This window comes from Leuresthes tenuis, unplaced genomic scaffold (assembly GCF_036924035.1).
Source record: "Leuresthes tenuis unplaced genomic scaffold, fLeuTen1.0.hap1 SCAF_15, whole genome shotgun sequence".
Classification (NCBI taxonomy): Eukaryota; Metazoa; Chordata; class Actinopteri; order Atheriniformes; family Atherinopsidae; genus Leuresthes; species Leuresthes tenuis.
In genome coordinates, this window is record NW_027325369.1 from 23323164 (window position 1) to 23348831 (window position 25668).

The window sequence follows — 25668 nt, forward strand, 5'->3', positions numbered from 1 at the left end:
ATTTTGTGGATGCACAGGGGTAGATGGGATAGGCTCGGAGGATGTGTTTAATCCAGCAGGCTCTCTAATGATTCTTCTGTGCCTCAACCGGGAGCTGCAGAGCTCAGTGAATGTGTACAGAGCTGTGTTTTATCTTTCCTATCAGAGCTCCAATACATGTACATTAAGACTCAATTGAGCATTTACGCATATGCTATACAGTTTTGTATGTAGCGGGGGGGGTTAATGAAAATGGTGGTTTAAGAAAGACTTTATGACGTGCCTGATTACCCCCCTCTGCAGCACACACCCACCAAATTCACTACCGTCTCCTCCCCGCATCCCTCTGCCAGCGCTGCAGCCCGGCGGATAACCAAGCTTGGATTAGCAGTGACATCACACTGAAGAGATGGCTGAGCCCCACTGCGAGGAAGGGTGAGTACTTTGGTTTGTGTGTGTCGGATGGGTGTAAGTGTTATGTGTGTGTTCAAGACTGATTAGACGGTGAGGGTGGTGGTGAGAGGGAGGGGAGGATTAGAGAGTTGGTTAGGTGCTGACACCACTCCACCTCACCAAGGGCTCAATTTACTGAGGGATCAGACTCATTTATGGTGGGCTGGGATTATTATCAGTTCAATAGGGCAATTTCTTTATTAAAGTAACCCCTTGACCTGGGAAATGTGGACACTTGTGAGAGACATTTACGAGTTCATGTATCTTGTTCAGATATAATCTCAAACCTTTACATACACTTAGTTGTGTAGCAGCCATTGTAGTAACAAACTTCTTTTTTTATTTTTTTTAATGAAGCAAAGATATCTCAGAAGGCTGAATTAGGGCTGCATTGACTACAACATGAGCTTTTTAGGAGTCTAATTTGGACAAAACCAGCTGTGCTTGAGTTTGGATTTAATTGAACTTTAGAAGGAATTGATCATGTCAATCATCTTTGACGATGCAACCCACTGAGGAAACAACTACACAGGGCAACGGTGAAAAGACAGAAAGACGTTTCGTCCGAGCCTTAAACCAACTGTTGAGGAGACTCAAGTTGTAGATAGTACATGCACAAATGCTGTGAGTATCTTTGGCTCATAGATAGATAGATGAGAACTTATAAAATTAGCTTTGATATGTGCAGGTAGGCTAATGGGTGAGAAAAAAAATCTAAGCCTGGAAGTTTAGTGAATGTAATTTATAATTTTTTTCCTTTGCGCATTCATTTATTTAAATATTTATTACTGAAAGTAACTATTCACAGTAATTCTGACTTAAGTACTCTGAATGTTTCAGTATGTAGATGAGGTATTACAAGCCTTGATGTGCACTGAATTATACTGTAAGTCAAAAAGACGGATATTTTATTGTCTCACTTGAAAATTAAAAACTGAAAATATATTATACAAAAAACGGCAGTGGTGCGGATCCTCCCCCAGCCTAAAATGAGAACGATGACACACCTCTGGTTTTCATTCCTGAATCTCAGCGAGAAAACCAGGAACTAGTCACTTGGCTTTCACTAGCAACACGTCTGACACAGAAGTACTCGTCCTCCTCCGCCTGAATGCACAATACGTCATGTACTTGCTAGAATACAATATATACTCACAATATAAATCAATACAACTAGCTGGCTAATATAAGTTGGAGAAAGGCGCGTCTGTTCGGTAATATCGCGAGTTTAGCTCGTCGGCGTGGATCCTGGTGCTACTTCTCGGGAACAAAAAAAATTCCTCAACTCAATATCTCAAGCTCGCAAAAATAAAGCTCAAACGTTTTAACCTGGTGACATATTAACTTCGTTTCAGCCCAGTCGAATATTTTAAGATTGCAGGAAGCTTACAGAACTATTTACTGCTCGCAACGCCACACATGTGTGGATGCTAACGTTAGCTCGCTAGTTAAGCGACATATCAGTGAACGTTATCGGTATTTTTCCGGGAAGTGAAATGTTTGCCGCGCAAAGGACGAGTTGGATAATGACTGGGACTACGATAGCCTTCGTCGTCGCCCTGTATGTGCCCTGTGTGCAGAGGACTGTTCCCGGTGGAGACTCAGGTTGGTGCTAAAAGATTAGCTAATGTTCATGTGATCACATGACTTTGTTGTCTTGTCAGACAGCCAATCAGGTGGCACCTTGTTGACGTAGCTGTCCGTGGTCCTGCAGGTGCATTTACATCCGTTTGGACAAACGTGTCAGACCTAGAGCTCTGGGACGTATAAACGTAAAACTCGCTTAAAAACTATTGACTCTTACGGGTGTCAATAGTTAAAAACACTGTCTCTCACGGGTGGATCGTTTTGTTTAAAATTTACAACTTTAACAGCTTTAAATCAAACTCCAGCACCGCTATGATTTCCGCTAAAGATTAGAGAAAAGAAAAGAAAAGAATAAAGCTATGCAATGGGACTTTTGTACCATTTGCGACCATTGTAATGAGCAAACAATGTGAAAAAATAAAGTTGTCAGACAATTCAACTTCTGAAATTACAGTAAGATTGTACTGCACATATGTTTATTACTTTTCTCTTGTTGCTAACTGACAAAACGTGTTGTTTTTAGGTTATTAACGTTCTTTTTTTGTGAGTGTTTATTAGATTTGTTAAATTGATTCAGTTACTCTATGTTATTATATCTGAAAAGAATAGATCAGTGCATTTGCTTCTAGTTGGAATTTATCACTTGTGACAGTAGAACAGATGTTATAGGGATTTTCTTTTTCAAAAAGTTTTAATCAAAATTCAGGTGCTTGAATATTTTTTACAGTTGATTAGGATGAGTTTGTCTTTTATTTTTGAAAACCATTTAGTTTTGTGATATAACAATGTAGATATTCTCTATTGTTCTGCCTATATTGGTTTCACTTGTTTGTGACCCAACTTATTTATGGTTACCTACCCAGTTTTGCTGATTTTGTCATTTTATCTTGTGGGTGTGTATTACTTTAACTTGCAGCCCTCTTTAATGAGGCTTCACAGTGGACTCAAATGTGTTTCACAAAATACCTTTCCAAGTTTTGTGTGAATTTGTCTTCCAGGATTTTGTAATGCAGCTTATGCACAATTACAGTGTTCAGAGGTGATAGCAAGGTTACACACTTGTAAATATGGACTTGAAGGCATGGAGGCTCTGCTTGTTAGGTTTGCACTGCTCGGGTGTACAAGAAGCAGAAGGAAATGTATTTTGCAGAATGAAAGCAGAAGAAAAGCTCGGACAGATAGAAATGAGCTGAGGAGAGAGCAGGCAATTGGAGCGCTGAGTAGCCCTGTCGGTTGTGTTGCTGTCTAGCAGGGTCTTTGGAAAAAAAAAATGGCCAACCCCTTCTCCACAGTGTTTAGGGACGGTGCAGGATGCCCGCTCTGATAGTGCCAGCTGAACACCCTTCCGAATTCTCCAGGTCTCCGTCTCTGTGTCCTAATCTCTTTAGGTGTGATGTGCCCTGGAGAGGCTCGAGCGCAGCCCTGCGGGTACACTGTTGTCTAGGAATGTGAAGTGTGGAAATGATGGGGATTATGGGAAGGCTGATGTGGGTGCCCATGCTCCACAATCACAAAGACTCTTGGCACCCGTGCTGCTACCCCGTTGAGTCAATATTTTCCCTTTTTAGTAGTGGGGCTGCAGAACTGCATCTCTGTGGCACTGAGATGAATGTTTTGGCTTAGTACAAGTTTCTGTGTTGAATGAGGTAAAAATGTGCCACTCCTGAGTGAAAATGAGTGAAATTGAGAAACTGATGAAGGATGAGAAAGTGTGATGTAAAATGATGGCAGGTAGCTGGCGGCTCATGCCAGGTGAAATGGAGCTGTGAAAACATTAAAGCTGTGCAGGTGGAGGAGTTCTGACTTCATGGTCCATTAGACTGATAAGACTTTGGGCTCCTCATGTGGCAGAATTTTAGGCATCATAATTCACTGTCGGCATGGTTGCAAAATATAGGAAGCATCCAGTGCCATCTGAAATACAGCCATTCTGTTCTATAATAGTTGGTAGCCCTGGCCGACGGTCTTGCTGTTCAAGTGTTTATTTTTGATATGTTTTCAATAAATAACCATTTATGTGTATCCTGTTTCTGTTTTAATGTTTGATTTGTTAGGAATCAGTGGGATATTCAACGCTTAAGAGAAATTCATTTTAACATGTATGCTTTTTAAAAGAAAAATTGATTTAATTTTTTTTTTTTATCTGAGTTATATTTTCTTCATCATACACATTGTCCTCTTTTACTGGGAATCCTAGATAGCTTGTAAAGTAATAGATACATCATTCAGTCAGTCATCAGTCGGTGCTGATGCAGTGAAGAAGAACACTGTTTCTCTGGATTTATTTGACGGGGGCAGGACTACCCACCTATCACCAGTAGAGGGAGCTGTGCTGATCCCCAGCATTTATCAATGTCATTTAATCTGAACCAAATTTCAATTTCCATGAGTGGGAGATGCAAACATTGGGTGAGAAATCAGTATAATTTGAAACGCTCTGGGTGTATTCTGGCACAAATGGGTTTGTGCCCAGATTCATTAAAGCTTCCTCAAATAGCTTTTAGGGGTTTTCTTTTCACTTTGTACTGCACCTCACACAGAGCTTGTCAAAAAATTGTGCAGCCGGCTCTTATTTTTACAGCTTACCTCATTCTGTTACTGTCACAAACGTAGCCTTTCTGTTTGTGCCCAACGGACTAAAGGAGACACTGAGACACTGGGAGTGTGGAAGCAGCAGAGAGGCACGTAGAGCAGATGAAGAAAGAGGAAGGGAAGGGACCCTGATGCACGGGGAGGATGGGACTGGAAGTATTATTCTCAGATCAGCATATGTGTGTCTTTGTGTGACAGAGCATTGGAGAGGGAGTGTAATGGTTTGTGTGCGCGTGTTTATATGTGTGTGTGTGTGTGTGTGTGTGCGGGAGATGAGGAAGGCATCAGGGAAGAAGCGAAAGATGAAGAGAATGAGCGTGCCGCTTAGGAAATGTCACACTGGGAAGATTTGCAGGTTTTGATCCTGGCAAATTAATGCAAAACCCCAGTGCAAGTATTTGATTTGGGAAAACTTTGGGAGCAGACTTGTCTCTTAATAATAATTATTGGGTTTACATTAATTTCCTCCCCTATTTTCCTCCACAGGAGAGCTGATCACCACTGCATGTGAGCTGGGGGTAAGTATTAGCTGTATTGTTTAATCAATTCACTCATTAACTCTTATAAGCATTAAGGAAGTTTAATTAAGCATGGGCAGAAAGCAGATTAATTTACTTTCAGTCCACAGGTTTTTTCCCCTTCTTTTCTATACACTTATTTTACTAAGTTGCAAGTAGAGAATGCTATAATTTGCAACCCGTTTTTCAAATCCAATTAAAGTCAATGGTAAGGCGATGGCTTTTGTAAGCTTTGCCTTATGTACGGTATAAGGCTTATTATATCCACCCCTCTTTTTTGTGTGTGTGTGTAAGCCGCGAAGAATGAACTAAATCGGGTTAACAGTTATAATAAGTTTTATTATTTAATAAAGTTTATTACGCCGCTGTGATCCTTTTAGGGAGGCTGTGTCGGTGTCACTATGCCAGTAATCCTGCCGTTAGTGCTGCAGTCCGTGTGGCCTGCCTGTCTGCTTTTCAGGCCTCCCCAGGGCCTCGCAGGCCATCCCTTGGCCCCAGGCTGCAGGCCCCCCCGTCTCATCCCCAGAGCTCCAGAGTTCTGCTTCCCTTTGCACCCTGTTGCCTTTATCCCTCAGCTGTCCATCAGCTACGTGTCTGTCCACGTGTGTCAGCTGTATTATTATTATTATTATTTTATTTTTCACTGAGTTACACACTTATCTGTTACTTTCACCAAACTATCTGTTGGTGTTTCTGCTTTTATCCTATTCACTTAATCTCTATTGGTTCTTTTACCTCTTTTGAAAGTAATTTTCCATTCATAGCCCCTCTTTCAGATTGGAAATCTTTCACACACTTGAACGTAGCTATAGAGACTTTGCTATGTTTGAGGTTACTGGTGAAGCGGTCACACTTTCACCTTTCCGCTTTGTGCTCATTTGAAGAGCTGCCCCTTCTCCCTGCCTGCACGGTTCGTGTTATCAGTGCCGTGGAATGAGCCTGTGTTTAATGACTGAGCCCTTATCTGGGTGGAGGAGACTTAGCGGCTAATTGCTGTGATTGCTGAGATCCCCCAGGCGAGAATGGCTATAGCTCTGAGGTGGTTTTGGGGCTGAGGCTGGTGAGCACCACGTGCTGTAGCCTGGGCTCTAGGGAGCTGCATTGTCCTTGGGAAAAAGCCAGAGGAAACGAAGGAGAGGAGGGTTATAGTATTATAACATAGTCGGCTTGCAGACAGACCCTGCAGGATGTGTCTTAACTCTTAAAGTGGCGGCGGCATTCCACCTCTGGCAACTACTAGAATCAAAGTAAAACATGCTCATTCACCATCACAGCCTTATGGCCCCATCTTGTTTATTCCAAGTAAAGAAATGGCAGGTTTATGGCTTTGAATTGATCTTCCATTGAGTTGAGTTTTTGACTTTGTCATTGTGTTCTTAGGTGGCTCATCCTCCTGGATATCCGATATTCACCCTCCTAGCTCGCTTAGCTGTGTGTCTGCTGCCCTCATTCTCTCCAGCCTACAGTGTCAATCTGATGAGTAGCCTCCTGGGGGCTGCCGCTTGTGGCTTCCTCTGCATAACTGTCTGCAGGTATGAAAACATTTGCCTCTTTTACCCATATGCAGTATGTTCACACATTTTCCTAATGCATTTGTCCTTCAGTTCTGCCATAGTTTTGTTTTTATTTGAGCGATTGTATGAGCAAAAGTAATCTCCATACATGTCACAGCTGTCTATTATTTGTTTCTTATCACTGGCTTCTACAACAGATGTTGGTCATTAAGGCTTCTCTCTCAAGCCGAGATGCCTGGGCAGTTAAGGGAAGCTCCATCTTCAGAAGGACAAAATAAAAGAGTACATTTTTAACTGGAGATAGTCTCTAAACATTCCTCTACCTTCCTTTTGTATCTTGATGTGGTTTGCTACAGAGAGCAGTATTTTTAGGTCCTGACAGACAGGCAGTGGTGTCCCTGATCCTCTGTTCAGTATTCAGGAGCAGAGCTCAGCCACCCTCCTCCCTCCCACCGCCCTATCCTGCCTGTTTACCCATCAGCCACCCATTGTGAGTGTGCGTGTATGTGTATGTATATCACAATTATCGTGCCCTGCAGCCCCCCACCCTGACATCCCTGTTTCCCTGCTCCCCCACTGCCCAGCATGCTCCCAATCCTGACATGGCACGATTTCTAATCTCCCCCTTCTTGCCTCCTGGGTCTGAGGAACAGGATCTCTAACTGCTCCTCCCTCTCGCCTCTCTTCAACCACCTCTCCCCTCGCTCAGTCATGAGCACAGTTTACAGCCTCTGCATTGCCCTCTATCACCCTGCAGTTTCTCCTGCTGCTGACCCCATCATGTAAGGCGTATTTTTACGCATCCCTGTATTGTCTGTGTGTTTATCTCGGATGGTTGGCCAGAGAACCTTACATCACAGTTTAGCTGATCTGAGTAATTTTCCACGTTGCTTTGTTGGTGGCAGCTTAGTGTCAACATTTTTCCTTTTTGTCCCACTTTATGCATACTGGGGTATTTCCATGCATGTCTTATACATCTAATTTACCTCTTCCACTATTGGAATTGTTGAATATGGTGTAAATCTATCCAACTGTACACGTTGGCAGGCTGTGAGGAGCCAGAGAGAGTGGAAGGAAATCCAATGAAAATGGGATTGTGTGTGTTTGTGTGTTCTCAGATGTGCATTGCTGAGCCTACTTCCTGTGTGCTGATCATTGTGTTTAGGTGTCAGACAATCCAGAGAAGGTCAGAATGAGTAGGGCAGGAGATGGGGCGACGTCAGGACTGCATCAGCCTCGGACTCTGTACTGATTATACCTTAGAGGTGACTCAAAACCTGTCAGTTTCAACAATTCGGGACTGGACAAGAGAGGGAGGGAACACTGCACTTTTTTCCGAAGTTTTGATTGTTCACCCCTGCTTCCACCCTAGTCTTAATGCGTTTGATGAGGTACCAAACAGTACAGAACTGGACTCAGCTCTTTGCCAGGCTTATTTATTTTAAAGCCAGAAAATATTCTTGCAGTCTGGGTGATATTTGGCTCCCAGAGTGCATTTTAACTGTAGTCCTGTTTGTAATCTCTCGGGATTTAGATTCAGTTGTGGATTATAGTCATGTAAAAGGCCATTATTAAGAGCTGCAGCTACACCCAGTACCCACCAGAGTTTGATGGATAGCGAGGACTTGAGCCAGAGCACACAGTCACATTATATAAGCTGAAGTGTGAATGTATAATCTATGCTTTCAATTTGGAAAAATAAGCATAAAAAGCTTTAGTTATTATCTGTTAAGGTCCTACTTTGCGATGAGCTCTGAGGCTGTGGATCAGTCGAAACGTTTTGCAGGGAGGGGTAACTGGAGAGGGCAGAAGATGAGGAGGGAGAGAGGGCTGGTGGGAGGGATCTGGCTAGTAAAGTCCTCCCTCTTGGGGTGCATTGGGCGCTTTTACAATATTAAGAATATTGGCAGTGATGTCCTGGCACAGCCCTGCAGGGGCACTCTAGCCTGGACTTTGAGGAAATGCCAGAACTGACCAGTTGATACCTGCTCTGCCGAGCGGTGGCACTACTCTGTTGTGTCTTTGCCCGTCATAATGAACTTTTGAGGTGTCTTTTGTTACTTCTGTCTCTTTGTGGCCCTCCTAAATGTTTCCATGGCTTCTTATCTGTAGATCTGCATCAGCTCAGCAGCAGACCTCCTCCCAGTCAAACTGTTGATTTGTGTGATTATGTTCAGATGGCAAAATATATTGAAGTTAATATGGGTAGTCGAATGCAGTTTCTCTCAAATAATAAACTGTAAGACCTTGAAATTCATCTGGAATACACCCAACATGGAAAGCCTTTGATGTATCAATTTAAATTAGTCAGCCAGATTGCTGTGTTTAATGTGGGGGAATGTAAGTTGATAGGCTTGGAAGCCACATCTCTCTCTTGCATAAGTTTAAATGTAGCACTTTAGCCTCCCTTTGATTTGTCAATTATAGTTCTCTTGGCTTGATCATATGGTTTGATGGCCAAATTGCATGTCTTTTTATGTTTTCACACCATGGCCTGACGAGCCTTTGAGGATGCTGGACGTAATGATAATTACTATCGATTGCACTCGGAGGTTCATAGAGGGAAACGTTTCGCCTGTGAAGTGCCACAGGCCTCAGCCATGAGACTCTGGAGGAATGCACCCTTCACAACAGGATAATCCAGACAGCTCGATATTCTGTACTCTTTCGTTTCACAGTTTATCTGCTAAAGCTGCTCTGAATCTGTGCTACCTGAGAGGAATATCGCTCCATTCCCGAGCTTATCCTGAGAAACCCGGAGCAGACACGTTGGCATGCTGACAGCCATCACTGCAGAAAAAAAAAAAAACAACCTCATAACACCCAGCCATCAGCACTTTTGGTTTGATCACATGATTACATAACAGGCCTGCTGAAGCACTCGTGCTTGGCCTGCCTTTTCCCTGGCGGCCCATGAGGGAAAAATGCACACCTGAGAGAGGCTCCAGCTATCTCAGTGGACGGGAGGGCGGGCGGAGTGCCAACTCCTGCCTTGTGCTGGATCCCCAGCTCCTTCCTCTAGGACCTCCACCATATGGTCCCGATTGCTCATTCTTTCCTTGCTCAGGTGTGTTTTTTTTTGTTTGTTTTTTCCACGGATGTTGGCTATGAAGTCAGGGTCAAGTCGGGAGCAGAGCTTGTGCGTCTGGGGAGTTCTTCTTTGTGTAGTTTTGTCTCTATAAAGCAGCTGAATAGAGCTGTTATGTTGGATAATGTCCTCACCTCTCCCTGTAGGTGGCAAGGCTGCCCCTCCTTTTCACATCTGCTGTGGTCAGATAAAATCTTCATCCCAAGTGGTAATCGAGGGCACACCCATTTCGGTTTTTTCTTCTGAAAATGCAGTAGATAATTTTAAGTTTGTCTGCCGAAAAGGCCCCAATCTCTGGACCTTTTGTTCCTTTTCTGCTGTATCTCATTCGTCATATTGTAGTCCAACAGACCTCCTTAACTCTCCCCATGCTCAGCATGACCAATGGTTCCCCCAGGACTCATCCTCTAATACAGTTAAACAGATGTCTAATGAAGATGTTATTTCCTCATTACTGGCTGCGGGATGGGAAAGAGAGGAGGAGGGCGAGATAGACAGCAGAATACAGTACCAGTTTAATATTCCTTTCGCCCGTGGGCCTGAGATTGTGTCTGCCTCGGACGTCAATATTACATTCCTCACCCACCACAGGCTGTCTTAATAAGGCACAGAGACGGATCAGACTCGGCAATTACAATTCACCCAGAATTAGTTAATGGAATCTATATAGCAACATTTATATATTCACTGGTGTGTGCCTAATGACTTTGTTGGAAAAAAGCAGCAATAAAAATGGCATTCAGTGAATTGCATAAACACAAGGTTTTTTTAAATTGTTTTTTTTTTTTTTTGTACCGCTCTTCCTGTCATTTTTTTTGTGTGTGGGGTGGAGATTAAGATGGCATTCTGGGAGAAATTGTCATGTCAGTGGCTGCATTGTTTGAGCAGAATTGTGGTGATTAATTTTGCATGCACTTGTAGCACTGGAGCCACTCTCCTGGAGGAGGGGCGTCTGAGCGGCAGAGCCCGGGACCCTTATTTATCCTCCTCTGTGTGCGAACAGTCATCCACACACACTGGATGAGACGCAGAAGGCAGAGAAGCGCCTGGTTTGGTGATTGGCTGAAATTTGTCTGTGGCCTCCAATATGAAATATCTAAATAGACAATTTTGGAAATCAGTTAGATAAAAAGAATAAGGGCTGGAAATGCTGTGGGGGGGATCAAACAATTTTATAGGTCCTCAGTGCTTGGGATGAAATTTTGTTGATGGCAGTTGGTTTATTTGAAAGATGATAATGTAAAATAATGGGGAACATATAAAAGTGCCATTTTGTATCAGTGATACATTCATTAAAAGACAGAATAATATGACAGAAACCAGTACTCTAATATTTGTGTGTATGTTTTTCTGACATCAACACATAACGTAGTAATTTAAGCTTAATTTACATGTAAGATAATGAAAACATAGAAATAAAAAAAATATATACATGATTTTTTTGATACAATAAGCATATCTGATCACTATCCCCTAATTAAGCAATTTATCATCAGTTCCAATAAACCTTTTTTAATTTAGTTTTATTAACTCTTTATTTTGATGGAAATCATTTCTAGAATGGTGTGAGAGGCTCCAGTTGTGTGAAAAATGGGGGAAAGGGGACACCTCTTTATCATGTTTTCACCTCTTCACCTCTCGTAAAGAAGCCTTTCTGTTTAAGTGTTGGCACCTAAGCCTACGTAACCCAGTTATTGGTATAATTCAGTTTGTGGGTGTTTGGTTGCATTTTCAGAACCACAGAAGACTTTCTGCAGCTTTGTTTTTACTGGGGATGCACAGATATTTTGGCCTAACATCGGTACTGGATTATATTCAGCTTGTTGACTGCAATCAGCCTGTCGGCAAATAGGACAACATAAAGCGGCGGCAGTGGCCGATACTTATCTTGTGTGTCCTGTTTGTGTTGCATTGACTTTACCCTGACAGTGACAAGATTTATTTACATTTAATTTGGTATGGGCACAAAAAAAAATGTGTCAGGCCATGTTAGCACTGAAAGTCATTGAGCTGGCATTGGTTTAACAGGCTGAAAATACTTTTGAAATGTTTTATTTTGTGTGTGTGTGCTTGTTTAAAATAGTTGTTTTTAATGTGGAAGGTTTCTGTGAACAACTTTAAAACTTTCTTGTTATTTTTTATAATGTGTATTGCATAGTTTCTCGAGCATTAAAGGGAAAATGAATGAAACGTATCGGCTATCAGCCACTGGCCAAATAATCAACTCAGAATTTAAAAATCATCCTTAGCTTTTGCTCTTGTGTGATTTGAAATTGAACTTGGTTAAGACGATAATTATATGCAATGATTATATGTTAATGAAAGAATTTAGCTGAAATACAGTCAACAGTCATTTAGTAATGTTTCTCAGCCAAAGCCACATATTGACTTGCTAACTTTGCGGTGTTTGATTTCCTGACATACGCTTCAATTTAAATATTTGTATATCATTTGCTGCTTGGCTTTGAAACTTCAAAGCAATACATCAGACACTTACCCGTCATATAATAGCTACTAAGTACCCTGGCTGGTGTCCTGGCCAGAGGGGAGCCCTGGGGTGCGAGCAAGGGCCAGCTGGAAACCTCAGCCTCAGCCTCAGCCTGAACAGGCCACCTCCTCTCTCGGGCTTTTTACCCTCTTCAGGAATGTGTGATTCGTTTCCAGCGCTGCCTCCCAAACCACCACTCAGTTGGAGAACAGTGTAGCTCTGATCCGCGATGGCACAGCTGTGGTATTGTCTGTTCCCCAGGGTGGTGTGTGACAGTGGCTCCCTTGGCCAGCTCCATTGTGAAGCATCATTCAGCGCAGAGTGCTGGTGTAGGCTTTTTGTGTGCTGTTATTTAGTGATGCTGGCATCGGTCCGGCCCATGTTTTAGAACCGAGTGGGCAAATGAGGCAGGTCTCATTTTGTTACTTCAAAGTGATTATACCGAGCTTTTGTTGTGTCCTTGAAGGGCACATTGCTCACGAGAGTATCTTTTATTTCTATCATCTTCAATTTTGTTTGATTTCCCTTTGTTAAATGGTTTTGTTTTATCAGTTTAATTCAATCGGCTAAAAGCAAATACATTTTGAGTTAATTTTCCTTTTTTAATCATGTATTTTATTACCATGTTTCTGCTTCACTTCGGGGTTAATGCATAATATTCATCATTCAGTTAATTACCCAAGTGATGACACAGGCATTTTGGCAGGGCAGATCAGTTCAGGGTAGAATAGTCACGTTGTCAGTTGTATTATGCTCCTGCTACATCTCAACCAGCCCATTGTCAGTGAGCCACAACATTTCAGCACAGCAGCATCCTGCACAGCATTGAGTCGTGATAACAGGGAACATGGCCACATCGGTGTCAGAATGTGTCCTGCTTTATCTGCGCGCCCTGGGAGCAGCCAGCCTGGTGAATGAGCTCTGGAGTGGCTGAGAGGCTAACTGGGACCCAGGTGGTCCCTCGCAGACAGACAGGTCATTTACAGGCTGCACTGTACACACATCACTGCACTCTTAATGACTGACAAGCTCTGACCGAGAGATTTGTCAGGCACTCTGAGAGAATAAAGAAGTTAAGGAACAGGAGTGTGTGTGTGTCTTTGAAAATGTGGCTATGAGAAGAGCTTCAGAAGCAGGGGCAAACTTGGTGTAATAACCGCGTCCGTGGACCCCCCATGACTATTCGGCACCCTGTGCTACCCCCAAACCAGCCCCCCCGCTAAGTGTATAAGCTGTGGGTTAATTGTCATGCAGTGAGGTAAAATTATGGGTGCGGGAGGTCTCTGCACCTCAACAAAAGTCCCCATCTGGCCCCCCCTCCCTCACATCACCACCCTTCTTCATCCTTCCTTCAAGTTACAACTAATTCCTGGAGCGGTGCAGCGAGAAAGACGCTGCTATCTCTTATTAAGACCCACTTCTAGACGACCCAGCCCCCCCTTAAGTGCACACACACACACATTCTCACATTTACTGTACGTCCTCATTCACCAAGCCTGCCTTACAGAGAAGACAGAGGAAAAATAGTGGCGAGTGGAGGAGAGAAAACCCAAGAAAAAAGGGGAAGTAGTCAGCAAGCATGAGTTTCTTTTTTTTTTTTTACCCTTCTCTCGGTTTCCTTTTTTTCTGATTTACCGCGCTTTCCTCAGAAAGCTCCATTGTTCCCCTAGCCTAAGTCTCATCAGGCCTTTTGTGGCTGACTATCACAGCGGCAGGCAGAGAGCTGGAAATGTATAAATGGTATCATGCCTTGTGATTAATGGCGGTGCTTATGAGTCAGGTCTGATAACGGGCCTGCTCTCTACTCAATTTCAGATACCGTTAATGGAATCTGTCTTCTGCGATTGTAATGTGAGAGCGCCTAATTTGCTATGGAGCTTGAAGCTGTCACCGGCAAGGGATTGTGGGGTCATAAGGGACCTGGCAGCCGTTTGGCCTGCAGCTTGTATCTGCGGTGCTGAATAGAGCAGCTCTCTGCCTGTCAGTTAGCTGATAGGCTGATGAGGACTCTAAGCCACTCCACACAATGGTGGAAAGGGCCATACTGCCTGACTTCCCTAATTGTCGAGCCTGCTCATATTTCAGAGCCAGCATGCTGGGGACTGGGCTGCTTTTTTTTTCTTCTTCTTTTCTCTTCTTTCGCCTCTCTCTACTTGAACTTTTTTCTTCCTTTTTCTATATTTCATCCTACATCCCGTACGCTGTCTCACCCCTTTAACGCACAGTTCTCTGCACTATTTTTCTTTTCTTTCCCCTCTCGCCGTCATTTCTCTCCCCCTCTGTCTCTCATTTTAGTAAGTGGTGGGTCTTAGCGTATGACAGATTATCCCAAGTTTGCTTCAATTACAGCAAAGGAAATGGAGACAGTACAGGAGAGGAGGAAGGGGAAAACTTTTGTGCACACATTATATTTAAGTAGCTGAGGATGAAGTGCTATCTCCACCACGGTGGTTTCTGTGCCAGTCTGCTCCAGATGAACTGGCTGCTGGGGAGGGAGTTCTCATGATATGTGAATTATCCCAAATCGCTGTTTTTTTTAGGTCTAGTCCGAGAAGCAAACTTGGGCAGAGGGAAGATTATAGTCTGTCCCCAAATTAGTCTGTAGGAAATAGTGCTTTTTTTTTTCTTGACAGGAAGTTTTTGAATGTTGTGTGAAGCTGCTGACTTTGTTGTTTTTCGCCCCGGTGCAGCTCAGAGTAACTCAGATCAAATGGGATATTGTAGAAAGAAACTAAAGTTCCGCAGCTTGTAAAATTGTGTAAAAATAAAATACTAAGACTAAGTTTGGGATATTTGAATATTGAAAGGTGTTTTTTTTTAATGATTGCCAAAACCAGATTTTTACATTTCTTCATAGTTAAAAAAAAAAAAAAAGAAACTTGACTTTTGCTCAGGCCTCTGCAATTTCCTCACTTTTTCATAAAGAATTTTTATTCCTGTGTTTGTTTGTCAAAGCTCAGATCTTTCTAGAGTAACAATCACCCTCTTCTTCCACGCTGTCAGGTTGGCAGGTCCTGATCCTGGTGCAGTCCTGGCTGGAGGGCTGTTTGCTGTGTCCAGGCTCAGCTGGCAGTGGTCCATGGTGGCAGAGGTCTTCACCCTCAACAACCTTTTTGTTGGCCTTCTCTTCTTCTTGACCGCCAGCTTCCACTGTGCTGAAAACGCCACCCAGAGGAGGAAGGTAGCTCAGCGCAACACATGCTCACCCTCACTGGGACCTTGCGTCTTAATTGTCGGAGGTTAAACTCACAGTGCTGCACTGTTGTGGTTGTCCCTATCAGGTTGCTCGTTGGGGGGCATTGTGTTGTGGTTTGGGGCTCTGTAACCAGCACACCCTGGTGCTCTATGTGCTGGTCATTATTTCCTGGGTCCTTTATCGACTCTTTTCTCTAAAGGTAAGTCCTTAGGCCTTGTGATATGGAGCAGACACAAAACTTGTTGACAGGAAAGTAGAAATATGTTTGAATACTTCTAAAATAGCATAAATGGCACAAAAATATTCTACTATAAAAATATGCAGATCTGACTTTTTCTCAGGGAGGATAAGTCTGATGTTGATGTATTGTTAAAAATGGACTAATAAGGGAAAGTATGAACACGAGGTCAGTTTCTGTTCCCATGCCACATACACTGTAGGTAATTGCAGTTCTTCTTTTCATGTTGGTGAGCTGCAAAACATCCATTTTGGTAAGTGTAGTAACACGGAGAGCCTCTTTTCCATATCATTTAAACAGGAGCTGTCTTTGCACAAGCTTCTGTCTCTGGGACTGTGTTTTTTCGCTGGCTTTCTGCCATACATCTACCTGCCCATCTCATCCTACCTCAACACTGCCCGCTGGAGCTGGGGGGACCAGACCACCCTGTCAGGTCTGCTGACTCACCTGCTGAGGGCAGAATACGGCACATTCAGTCTAGTATGTGCGACATGATTTATTCCAAATCGTTTAGTACGACATGTTTTTTTTTTTTTTTTTCAATGATCTTTTCTCGATTACTAATGTTTTTAGTCGTACTGTTTTTTTTTTTTGTTTGTTTTGCAGGCAAAAACGGAGAGTTCTGTGAGCCTGACAGCAATGCTACAGTGAGTTTATCGATATTGTCCCATATTCTTTGAAAAACTGCAAAAATGGTATCTTCTTAAATGAATGCAAATGAACCCACTTATTACAACCTGGAAACTGAAGTGTGGAGCAAAGCACCGAAAAAAAGATGCGAAACAAAAATACAGACGCAAAATTTATACTGGACACAATTATTGACATCCGTTTGAGCCGCTGGAATTAGTCCCTCAAGCAAAATGAAAACAAATGAGGCTTCCCCACTGTGCTCATTTTCAGTGTTCACATGAGCCCAATTAACCAGCGAAGGATGGTTTTGCTTCATAAGCACTGGCTGATTGTTTCCACTTTCTTTTTCACAACGATGAAGACAACAGAGCTGTTGGAGAGCACCAGTAATGTTATCATCAAGAAAGTAGCATTTCCAGTTGCCAAAGATTTTGAAATCCCTGTTTTGACACCATGAAATATTATCAAGAAGCTTCACCGTGATGAATCTGTAAAGATGCTTTCAGAATGTGGCACCATGAAGACACTCAAAGGCTGAAATCTGTCTGAAGGTTTGTGTGGATTGTTGAAAAGAAAAAAAGAAAAAAAAAACTGTGCAAGACATCTAAACGGCTTCAAGCTGATCTGGAGCAATCTGGAGCACTGGTTTCTGGCCAAGATCACACATTGCATACTGAACCCAGTAGGACTCCATGGGGCAAAGAGCAAGTAGGACACCACTATAAAAAATAATTAAAAAAAAAAGGTATGACAAGGCGATATTATTGTGAAGAGATTCTATGATCTGTTTTTACAGTTTAGGGATGACATTCCCTCTGATTAAGACTACTTCTGTCTCATATCTATTGACTGTTTCTTCAAGGTATTCTCATATGTAAAAGAAAAACAGAGATAGGGGTAGAAAAAGGCCTTCAGATTGCTTGCTTTGTCCTAGATTTCTAAAAAAAAAAACTACAGCAAATTTGATATTTAAAAAAGCACTTTTGGCATTTCCTCATAGTATGGATTGTATATGATGTGGTTTGTGAAGAAAAGAAAAAGTCTAACTGGCTTAGTAATTGTTTAACTTTAACATCTCTGGTTTTTACTCACTTAAGTTCTCAGTAAATTCGAAATTGTACGAACGAGCAGGGAAGAAGCAGTAGAGCTTACAAGGGGGTTCGTTGTGAAGCACAGTGAGGGCACATCTTGGTCTCGAGATGGAGCACCCAGCCACTCTTTGTGATGGTTCTGGTGGTTTACACAGGTTTAACAGAAGACTCGCCAATCCACTGTGAGAGCCCACCGTCATTTCTGTATCCCATCTCTTTCTTCTCCCGAGCAGCTTTTGTTCTTCCCATTCCACTCTCTTCTATCAAAGCAGAACTGAACCTGCTTAGAGGGCCAAATTGCTGTGTTCTGTTTCTCCAGCAGTTTGAAATGATCACTCAGCTCTGGTGTTTAAGCGTGACAAGCTGTGATGACAGACACTGCAATAGAGCTGAAGAAATTGTATTTTTCCACTTTGGCACCCCCCCCACTACTGAATTGCCTCCCTTTCAACCACCGCCACAGTCATCCCACTCCTGGTATCTTTCTCCAACTGACGGGATGGAGGGTGCATGTTCATCTTTAGACCCCCCACTGCCAGACCCCCCTCTGCCAGGCACCCACCCCTTCCCATCGCCCCTGCTGCTTGACGGACAAGCACACCTTCAAGATGGGGAAGAGAGCCGAACATGACAGGCTTGTCGCACTGGAGACGTAAACCCGCTGGAGTAGCTGACACACACACTCACAAACACACGCTCATGAGCACATTCACACATAGTGTACATTGGGAGATATAGAGACTCAATAAGCTGTCAAATAGAGATGGGTATTAAGGAAGAGGCAGGAAACTATCTCTGTGCTCTGAGCAAGCGCTTTGTGACTGACAGGCGCTGTGACGAGAGGACGGGGCTGCGGGGGGTGGATGACACAGTCATTCGTATCTGTCAATCCGATTGAAAGGAGGAGCGCACAGTCCAAGGAGTCTGTTTTGAGAGGGGATAGAGGGCATTTGATAATTGCTGTCCTTGAGTTCAGTAGCAGGAAGGGTAATTGAGCTTGTCTTTGGTGTCCATCATATATGTGTGTGTGTGTGTGTGTGTGTGTGTGCGTGCAGGGCCCAGCTGGACCACTGCCTGGCAGATCTTTCACTTCCTGTTTTGGTTCTTGCAGGAATAGGCATTCTCCTCTCCTCATGGGACAGGTAGGATTGACTAAGATGCCAACGTGCAACACAAAAATCTAATCCCCTAGAGTGAAAGATGGGGAACAAAACCACTGACAAAATGCTGATCCTAGAAAAAGAGAATACAAAACAACACTGAGGCATCTAGCTGTCAAGCTATCAGAACGCTCCACATTCAGATCAAAAGGGGTTGATGCGTATTTTGGATTTAAAAAAAAAAAACACGTTTGCCTGTGAAAGTAAATCACTGTTTGGATATGGCAGTGATATTTGATATTGTATTTGTGGGGTGGAGCCGATGAAACGTGGTGATGCCTCAGAGCTCTGCAGAGCTTCTGCCTCATCTTAAGTGCACTTAAACAACCACATACTCTCACAGATGAAGAAGAAAAAGGTCATTCCATGCAAACTGACATTTCATCCCTCAAAAATCAGTTCAGCTAATACAGGCCACCCGATACAAACTATCAAAATCTGTTGGCTCGTTAGTATATTCTGACTTAAAAATGTCGGGTTCAGATGATGATTTGTTATTGCTACAAGGATAACATGTTTTCTTTCTAGTCTATAAGTACATTTTACAGCTGTACGTAATGAGTTTGTGATTCAGCATTTGGCTCGAGCTCATGATGACTCAGTCTGCATTAGAATATCAGTCATGCACCTCTTGGCTGGTACAGACTTGTGATATCCAGCCTTGCATTAACATTTTAACGAACTTATACAAAACAAGTATGTTTTTACAGAGCAAGAAGACATTATAATACATGAGACTGAATATTTTAATAAATTGTAACTGAAAGGTGCAATATTTGTGCTCTAAACAATTATCCTTGTTGCTTTTCTAGGAAGTGTCGCTCAGTGTCCTGGCTGTTGACTGCCATGCTGCTGGTCTATTCGCTCTTTTTTGCTTGGAGAGCCAACCTGGATATTAGCAGACCTTTACTGCTTGGAGTGGTGAGCAAAAACTCTTGTAGATATCGGAGCGCCTTATCTTTTATCCAACGTGCATTACGTCTGTTTTCCTGCAGCAATTTAACATATGAATAAATAAGCACAGTCACACAAACCTTCAAGAAACAGTGTTGTGCATGTATTTGTTTGCATTTCCTGCAGGTTGAGCGTTTTTGGCTCCAGAGTGATGCTGCAGTGTGTGTGCTGGCTGGCCTCGGCTTGAGCCGGACTCACACTGAGCTGGAAAGGAGGCTGGGATATGGAGGGGTGTGGAAGACCACAGGCTGGGTCTTCACTGCAGCCCTGCTTGCACATATGGTGCACACCAATCACAGGTGAGAATTACATTTGGTTACAAGAAAGGAAAAAAAAACTGCTGTTGTTGGATGTTATGAAATCATACATTGCACTCCATTAATGGCAGAGCGGTGTTGTTGCTTTTTATGGAATCTCAAACCTGGTGTGTTTCAGAGGGAAAAAAGTGTATGGAAGATTGAAATGCAGAATGCACAGTAAAGCAAAGTCAGCATTAAAAGCTCCCATTGTTTCATTAAAAACCAAATACTCTGGAGCATAATGTAAAAAGCCTTTCAGTTGCATTTCCACTCTTTTCAACTTATAGTTAATTGCCCCTATTTTGTTATGCCTGAGATGGAAATTTGGCTTTTTGACATTTAAATTTGCAGACAATTACAGAACTAATTCTACGAAAGCAAAGATCTTGATCACAGAGGACATAATTATTGTAGCTCATTGTATTGCACTTCCACAGGCTATAGTGATCCCAGGCTCTAATAGTGTCTCTGTACCAGGCTTCACAGATTCTGTCCAATCTGTGAGCATTTATCTGCGTATGCCTGTTGCAAAAGCTACACTGGACCCAAATGTGTATGAAAAAAGAATGATTTTTAAAGTTTAAGCGAACTGAAAACTCCCCTCGTCTAAAATCCCCATCCGTGCGTTTTTTCTGAGTCAACCCGATTTGTTTCTCCTGCGCTGCACACCCCAGGTCTGAACTCCTCATGTCAGGTTTTTCTCGGTTCACTCCATGGTAGGGGCTAAACGGAGGCACGGTTAGCACGTAGATTCTGCTTGCAGAGCTCAGTCTGAGATGTTAGCTGTCCGAAAAGGCAGATTACACCAGCGTAGCGCCGGGGAGTGCCAGACAGCCATCACTGAGCGGCTTTGATCAAGGAGAGAGCATGGCCTGTGCTGTCAGACCCATCATACCTGTCTCCCCACGATTAGATAGGCAGCCAGAGAGCTGTGCAGAGGGGAAGGGGCGGGGGCACTGACAACTTACCCTCAGAGCACCTTGAAACCGTTCTTACAGACACGAGCATATTCACAGCTGTACATATGTACACACACAGCTCTAAGCATGGCTAAGGAAGAATTCAGAAGTTTCTAAACACCAGTAAACACAACCTGTGTTTTTATGGAAATTATACTGCATGGCTGCATGTGTGTTGATGATTCCAGGGACTGTGATCAGAGCACTAACAGTGTGGTGGAGAGGTTTGGCAGGGAGCTTCTGACCTCCATCCCAAAAGACTCCATCATCCTGACCAGAGGAGACCTGCCCGGAAACTCTATGCGTTACTTACACTACTGCCAGGACGTACGGCCTGATGTCCGCCTGGTCGACCAGGAGGTACTGTATTTATTGAGGCTCTGACTGCTCTCATTAAGTTTTTGATAAAAAGATAGAAATAGTAATGTTATAGCCAGAAACTAAATAAGGCAAAAGTTCCCTCTGAACACAGTGAATATCAAATACTTTATTATTTAAAAAAATAAGTCTTAATTGTTGTTTGTCAGCATGATTGCACAAAGAATTCCAAAAGATAAGGAGAATTTCATTAAACATACTGGGCTTTAAAGAAGGAATAAGCTTTTTATGTCTGACCGGTGATGTTTTTGGGGAAAACAGTGATGTGATGTTGTGTGATAGCCAATACATACAGCTTGTAGTCCGGAAACCTTTTTCATTCTTTCTGAATAAGGGACTTAGTCATGAGAGTAGATTATACATTTGACAACACTGTAAAGACAAAAGGTCTTTAACTTTAAGCTGAAGAAGAATAATTTACATCGGCCTTTATACCACAAATGACACGAGTATAGCCAGCAAATCTTACTGGTCATTACTGGTCATTCTATCACTGCTTTTTTTCTTCTTGGCAGATGTTGACATATTCTTGGTATGTAGCAAAGCTGGCACCGCACCTCCCTGGGGTCCACTTTCCTGGCCGATGGTGGGACCCAGTTAGCCCTGAGGAGAAAGATTCCTTCAGTCTCGAGCAGTTTCTGTCCCACAACACGCAGTGAGTTTCTGACACACATGGAGAGAGCAGAGAGGGAATAGAGGGATGGTCTGACCAGCTAAATAGAAGGATGTTAAATGGAGAGGGAGAAAGAATGAATTGGAAGGGCGACAATGGTCCAAATGAACAAGTGGGTGATCTAATGAGGCAGAGATCAGTGGGATGGTCGACACAGCGGTGAGTGCAGGGAGAAGATAAGCCCACAGAACAGTTGAGACCATAAAAGGAGTTTGATGAACTACAGAAGTCGACTAATCTACTTGATTTGGTTAAACAGTCTCTGGCGGACTCATTGCTTCTCCCTGCTCTCATGTCTACTCCCCCAGGAAGATCCGAGACCCAGAAACTGGATGGTGTTGTGTTAATACCAAGCCCACCAGGGGGCAGTGTTTGCCAGGCCAACATGTCTGTTTCTCTGTGGGGCAACACTGACCTGTGGGATTAACCCTCAGGGTCTGTGAGCAGCACTGAGCTGAGGGGAAGCTGGGAGGTGTTGGCTTGGGGAGGAATTGTTTGTCTACAAAGTATTTTCGTATTTTTGTCGTCAGCAGTCACCTTCATTTTTTTTCTACAGGAGGGATGTGTTTACCTGCATAGGGCTGTCTGATGGAGACCCAAGCTGGGAGCATAGTTTCACTCGTTGGCCCCTGGGAGTGTGCGACTACTTGGTTCCCGTTAAAAGGCAGTTTCACCCTGAACAGTGGGCTCAGCGAACTAGAAACATCTACAACTGGAGCGAGCCGCACGACAGGTGCACACTCACAGAGCCGTTAACTCTTAAGTGCATGTGTTCTTCTGTCTGAAATAGTTCATCAAATAAATGCTCCTAATTTCTGTCAACATATTACATATTTTTAAATACTGCATGTGTGACTTTTTTGTAGGTGTGAGACACCTGAGGCATTAAAAATGAGCAAAGAGTCATTTATGTGAGGCTGCTGTTGTCCAAAATAGACAAATCCTTCAGAATAAATCCCCTTGCTGCCCTTCTCTCTGTGGTCTTCCTTCCTCAGACTCCACAGAGCTTCCCACAGTGAGGTTGTACTCTGTTCTCCATGCTGTGATCCTGCTCTTTGTGAATTCAACCAGAGCAAGACATTAGGCCCTCAGCCATTTGAAATGAGACTGAAGATGAAAAATAATGAGTTTCTTATTGCGTTTTGTCAATAACTGTGTCAAAACTGGAATTAGTCAAAGCTCCATATTCAGTTGCTGTTGCCAGCAGCCCTTCTTTCACTCAGATATCCACGGCTGAATACTGTGACATTATTTCCCGCACCCCAACGACAAGCGTGTCCGCAGATGCCCACAAGCCAAATATTAGCTCGGAAACCCCGCTAAAATATTCTTTTGAAGAAGAGGTCAAGTATTTGCAGTCAACAAAGTGAAAAAAAGGCAGATGTGGTTTAACTCCATGTCTAATGTGCTAGCTGGTATTGTTGCTCTGTCATTTAATGTTTATGCAGCAAACATTGAATTTCAGTGTATCAAAACCTGCAAAGTTGAGTGGAACAATATAGTCATAAATAATCATTTATAGTTAGTGGAACTGTGCATAAGCCAATGCCCGGAGCTGCTTTGTATAAAGAAATGTGTGTTTTTCTTTTTTTTTTTCCAACTTTTTCTTGTTTGAACAGTTTTCATCCTGCATCTTGGGAGCGTGTCGCTAATGAGGAGATGTGGCAAGCCAGGTAAGTTTAAACCCTTTATAGGAGTCTCCTCTTCGGAGCGGTTGTATACTGCTGCCATGCAAATAAAATGCTGCGTCACGATGCATACCGGCCCGCTAGAACATCTCCATAAACCAGTCTTGTGTGGTAGAGCATCTACATGTACATTCTATTCGGTGGCGGCATCTACATAAATCACTCCATTGGAGTGGTGCGTCTACGAGTGTGGATCTGCATGGCTCATCCATCCAGCACTTAGCCCTGATCCTGCGTGCTTTGTTTCAGGATGAAGACGGCTTTCTTTCTGTTTGACCTGGCAGAAAGGATGCAGGCAGATGGGAGAACTCGCCTCTTTGAGTTGTCTTACACTGTGAGTTTGACCTAAAAAAAAAACCACTTTGATTTATCATAATGGGGCAGATTCAAGTGCCACAGACTAAGTATGGTGTAGTGTGTTGGTTTTATATGTTTTTACATTTGTCTGTTTGTGTTTGTGTTTGCTGGGTAGCTGTATAAAGAGATTGTAGAGGCCCACTCAGACTACCCTCCAAACTGGGACAAGAACCTGGCGCTGGCATGCGAGAGGCTGCTCCGCTCAGGTCACCGGGGCTACAATCCAGACAGCCTGCTGACCTGCAGTACCCAGCACTTTAGTCTGTACCTAGAGAAGGAACTCACTGATCCCCAGGCACCAGCCATACGCTCAGCCATTACTCACCTGCTCACAGAGAGAGACAGGCTCCGTCAGAGCCGGAAGCAAACCCCATGATAAGATCCACGAAGACCCACAGGGGGCTGACACACTGTGTTAAAAGACCGACCAACGTGCACCGCCCTGGGAATCGAGTGCCGATGTGCCTTTTCTCACGGTTGTAAGTTGATGCACCAGAGGGATGCAAAATGGTTTAGTATTGTTTAGTTTGGGTAAATGCATCTGGCCAAACTAAACCTCTGAGTCAGAAATCGTACTGAGGAGGAATGCTTTTGCATGAGAACTGGCCTCTAGTTATCAAAGAGAACTGTCAGCAAATGGCAGACTTGAACTCAGCCATTCTTCTTTTGATGAATGTTTCTGGTAGTTTAGTGGCAGAGTTAATTTAGTGGCAGAGTTTGACTTCACGAGGCCTTTTCTGACCTCAATCACGCTCTGCATACTCCCCTTAAACTCACCCATTCAGTTTATCTTTACATCTCATTCTTTTTTCTCCCCCATTCTGCTCTCAGAGCTTTTAACGTGGTGATTATTTTTGCCTCAGCCTGTGCTCTAGTTCTCTTTTTCTCACATTAGGATGGCAAGGCTGAGATTGAGGGAAACCCAATTTGGGGGCAGAAATGGGGGATTAGAGCGGCTGCTTAATCTAGGACAGACTTGCTCAGTGCCACGCAGCTTTCTCCCCACATTACCAGCACTACACACCCACCCCTCTATCCCTCCATCAGTCTATCTTGGATGGTCCTTTAAATGTTTAAAACTAATGCATTTGATGAGTGTTTTTTTTTTTTTTTACTCTCTTCCTTCCTAACAGGAGGGCTATAATCCCTCATGGATTTAAATGAAATGTGAAATGTCACAATGCCAGGGACCCTTTTAGAGGTGTGTGCATGTGTGTCGATTTTTGTTTGTGTGCACTGCTTAAATCTCCACTCAAGCTTTTTTCCTATCAGAGCCGCACATAAACATGTTCGATAAAAAAGATTGGTGCAATGAAAAGCAAAATGCTTTGATCATTAGAGAAGCACAGACTCATGCAAACTCCAGTGATGCATATAGACATGTAAGACTGTCAGCTCCCAACTTCCAGGAAAATGGACTTTTGGCCTTGTGAGCGTTGGGAGAGAAGGTGGAAAGGGACTCTAGAAATTCTCATGCACACCTTTGTCTTTGTGTGTCTTTGACGTGTTCTCGGGATTTTTTTTGTTTTTCTTTAAATGTTGGAGTTAATGAGTTGATTGCTGTGAAGCAACCGCCATGTTTCCGTTAATGTTATGAAAAAAAAACCTGCTGTGTGAGATACGACTCGAAAGCGAAGGACAGGAAGTGCGTGCATAGTTTTCGCAGAATATAATCTTTCCCCTCTTTTCACCAGCCTGGTTAGTGATTGTCAGCTGCCCGGATGATGAGGTTTGACCTGCTGTAGCACAGATTATTTGGTGTCTCATAAAAAAGCAAAAACTGTCTCTCCTACTGTCTAAAGATTAAACTATTTTGATAAAGA

General features: G+C 43.2%; 1 protein-coding gene across 2 annotated transcripts; it reads left to right on the forward strand.

Annotated features, from left to right (window-relative positions):
• Window positions 1–1469: 1469 nt before the first annotated feature.
• On the forward strand, window positions 1470–25668 carry tmem260 (transmembrane protein 260). Of its 2 annotated transcripts, XM_072365986.1 has the most exons (16): window positions 1470–2037; window positions 5098–5129; window positions 6510–6661; window positions 15223–15400; window positions 15501–15614; window positions 15954–16133; window positions 16260–16300; window positions 18433–18519; window positions 19350–19458; window positions 19618–19790; window positions 20938–21109; window positions 21643–21782; window positions 22357–22533; window positions 23420–23473; window positions 23738–23822; window positions 23961–25668. In XM_072365986.1, exons 1-16 carry the CDS (start codon window positions 1929–1931, stop codon window positions 24219–24221), a joined length of 2064 nt encoding a protein of 687 aa, XP_072222087.1. In that variant the 5' UTR covers window positions 1470–1928; the 3' UTR covers window positions 24222–25668. The 2 variants fall into 2 exon arrangements, with proteins under 2 accessions (XP_072222087.1, XP_072222088.1); XM_072365987.1 differs by lacking the exon at window positions 22357–22533.

Excerpts from the sequence above, each read along its gene's own strand:
- tmem260 (XM_072365986.1), top strand. The coding sequence starts at position 1,929 with ATGTTTGCCGCGCAAAGGACGAGTTGGATAATGACTGGGACTACGATA. Across the intron at positions 5,130-6,509 it reads CCACTGCATGTGAGCTGGGG|GTGGCTCATCCTCCTGGATA; the intron begins GTAAGTATTAGC and ends TTGTGTTCTTAG. Across the intron at positions 23,474-23,737 it reads GAGGAGATGTGGCAAGCCAG|GATGAAGACGGCTTTCTTTC; the intron begins GTAAGTTTAAAC and ends GCTTTGTTTCAG.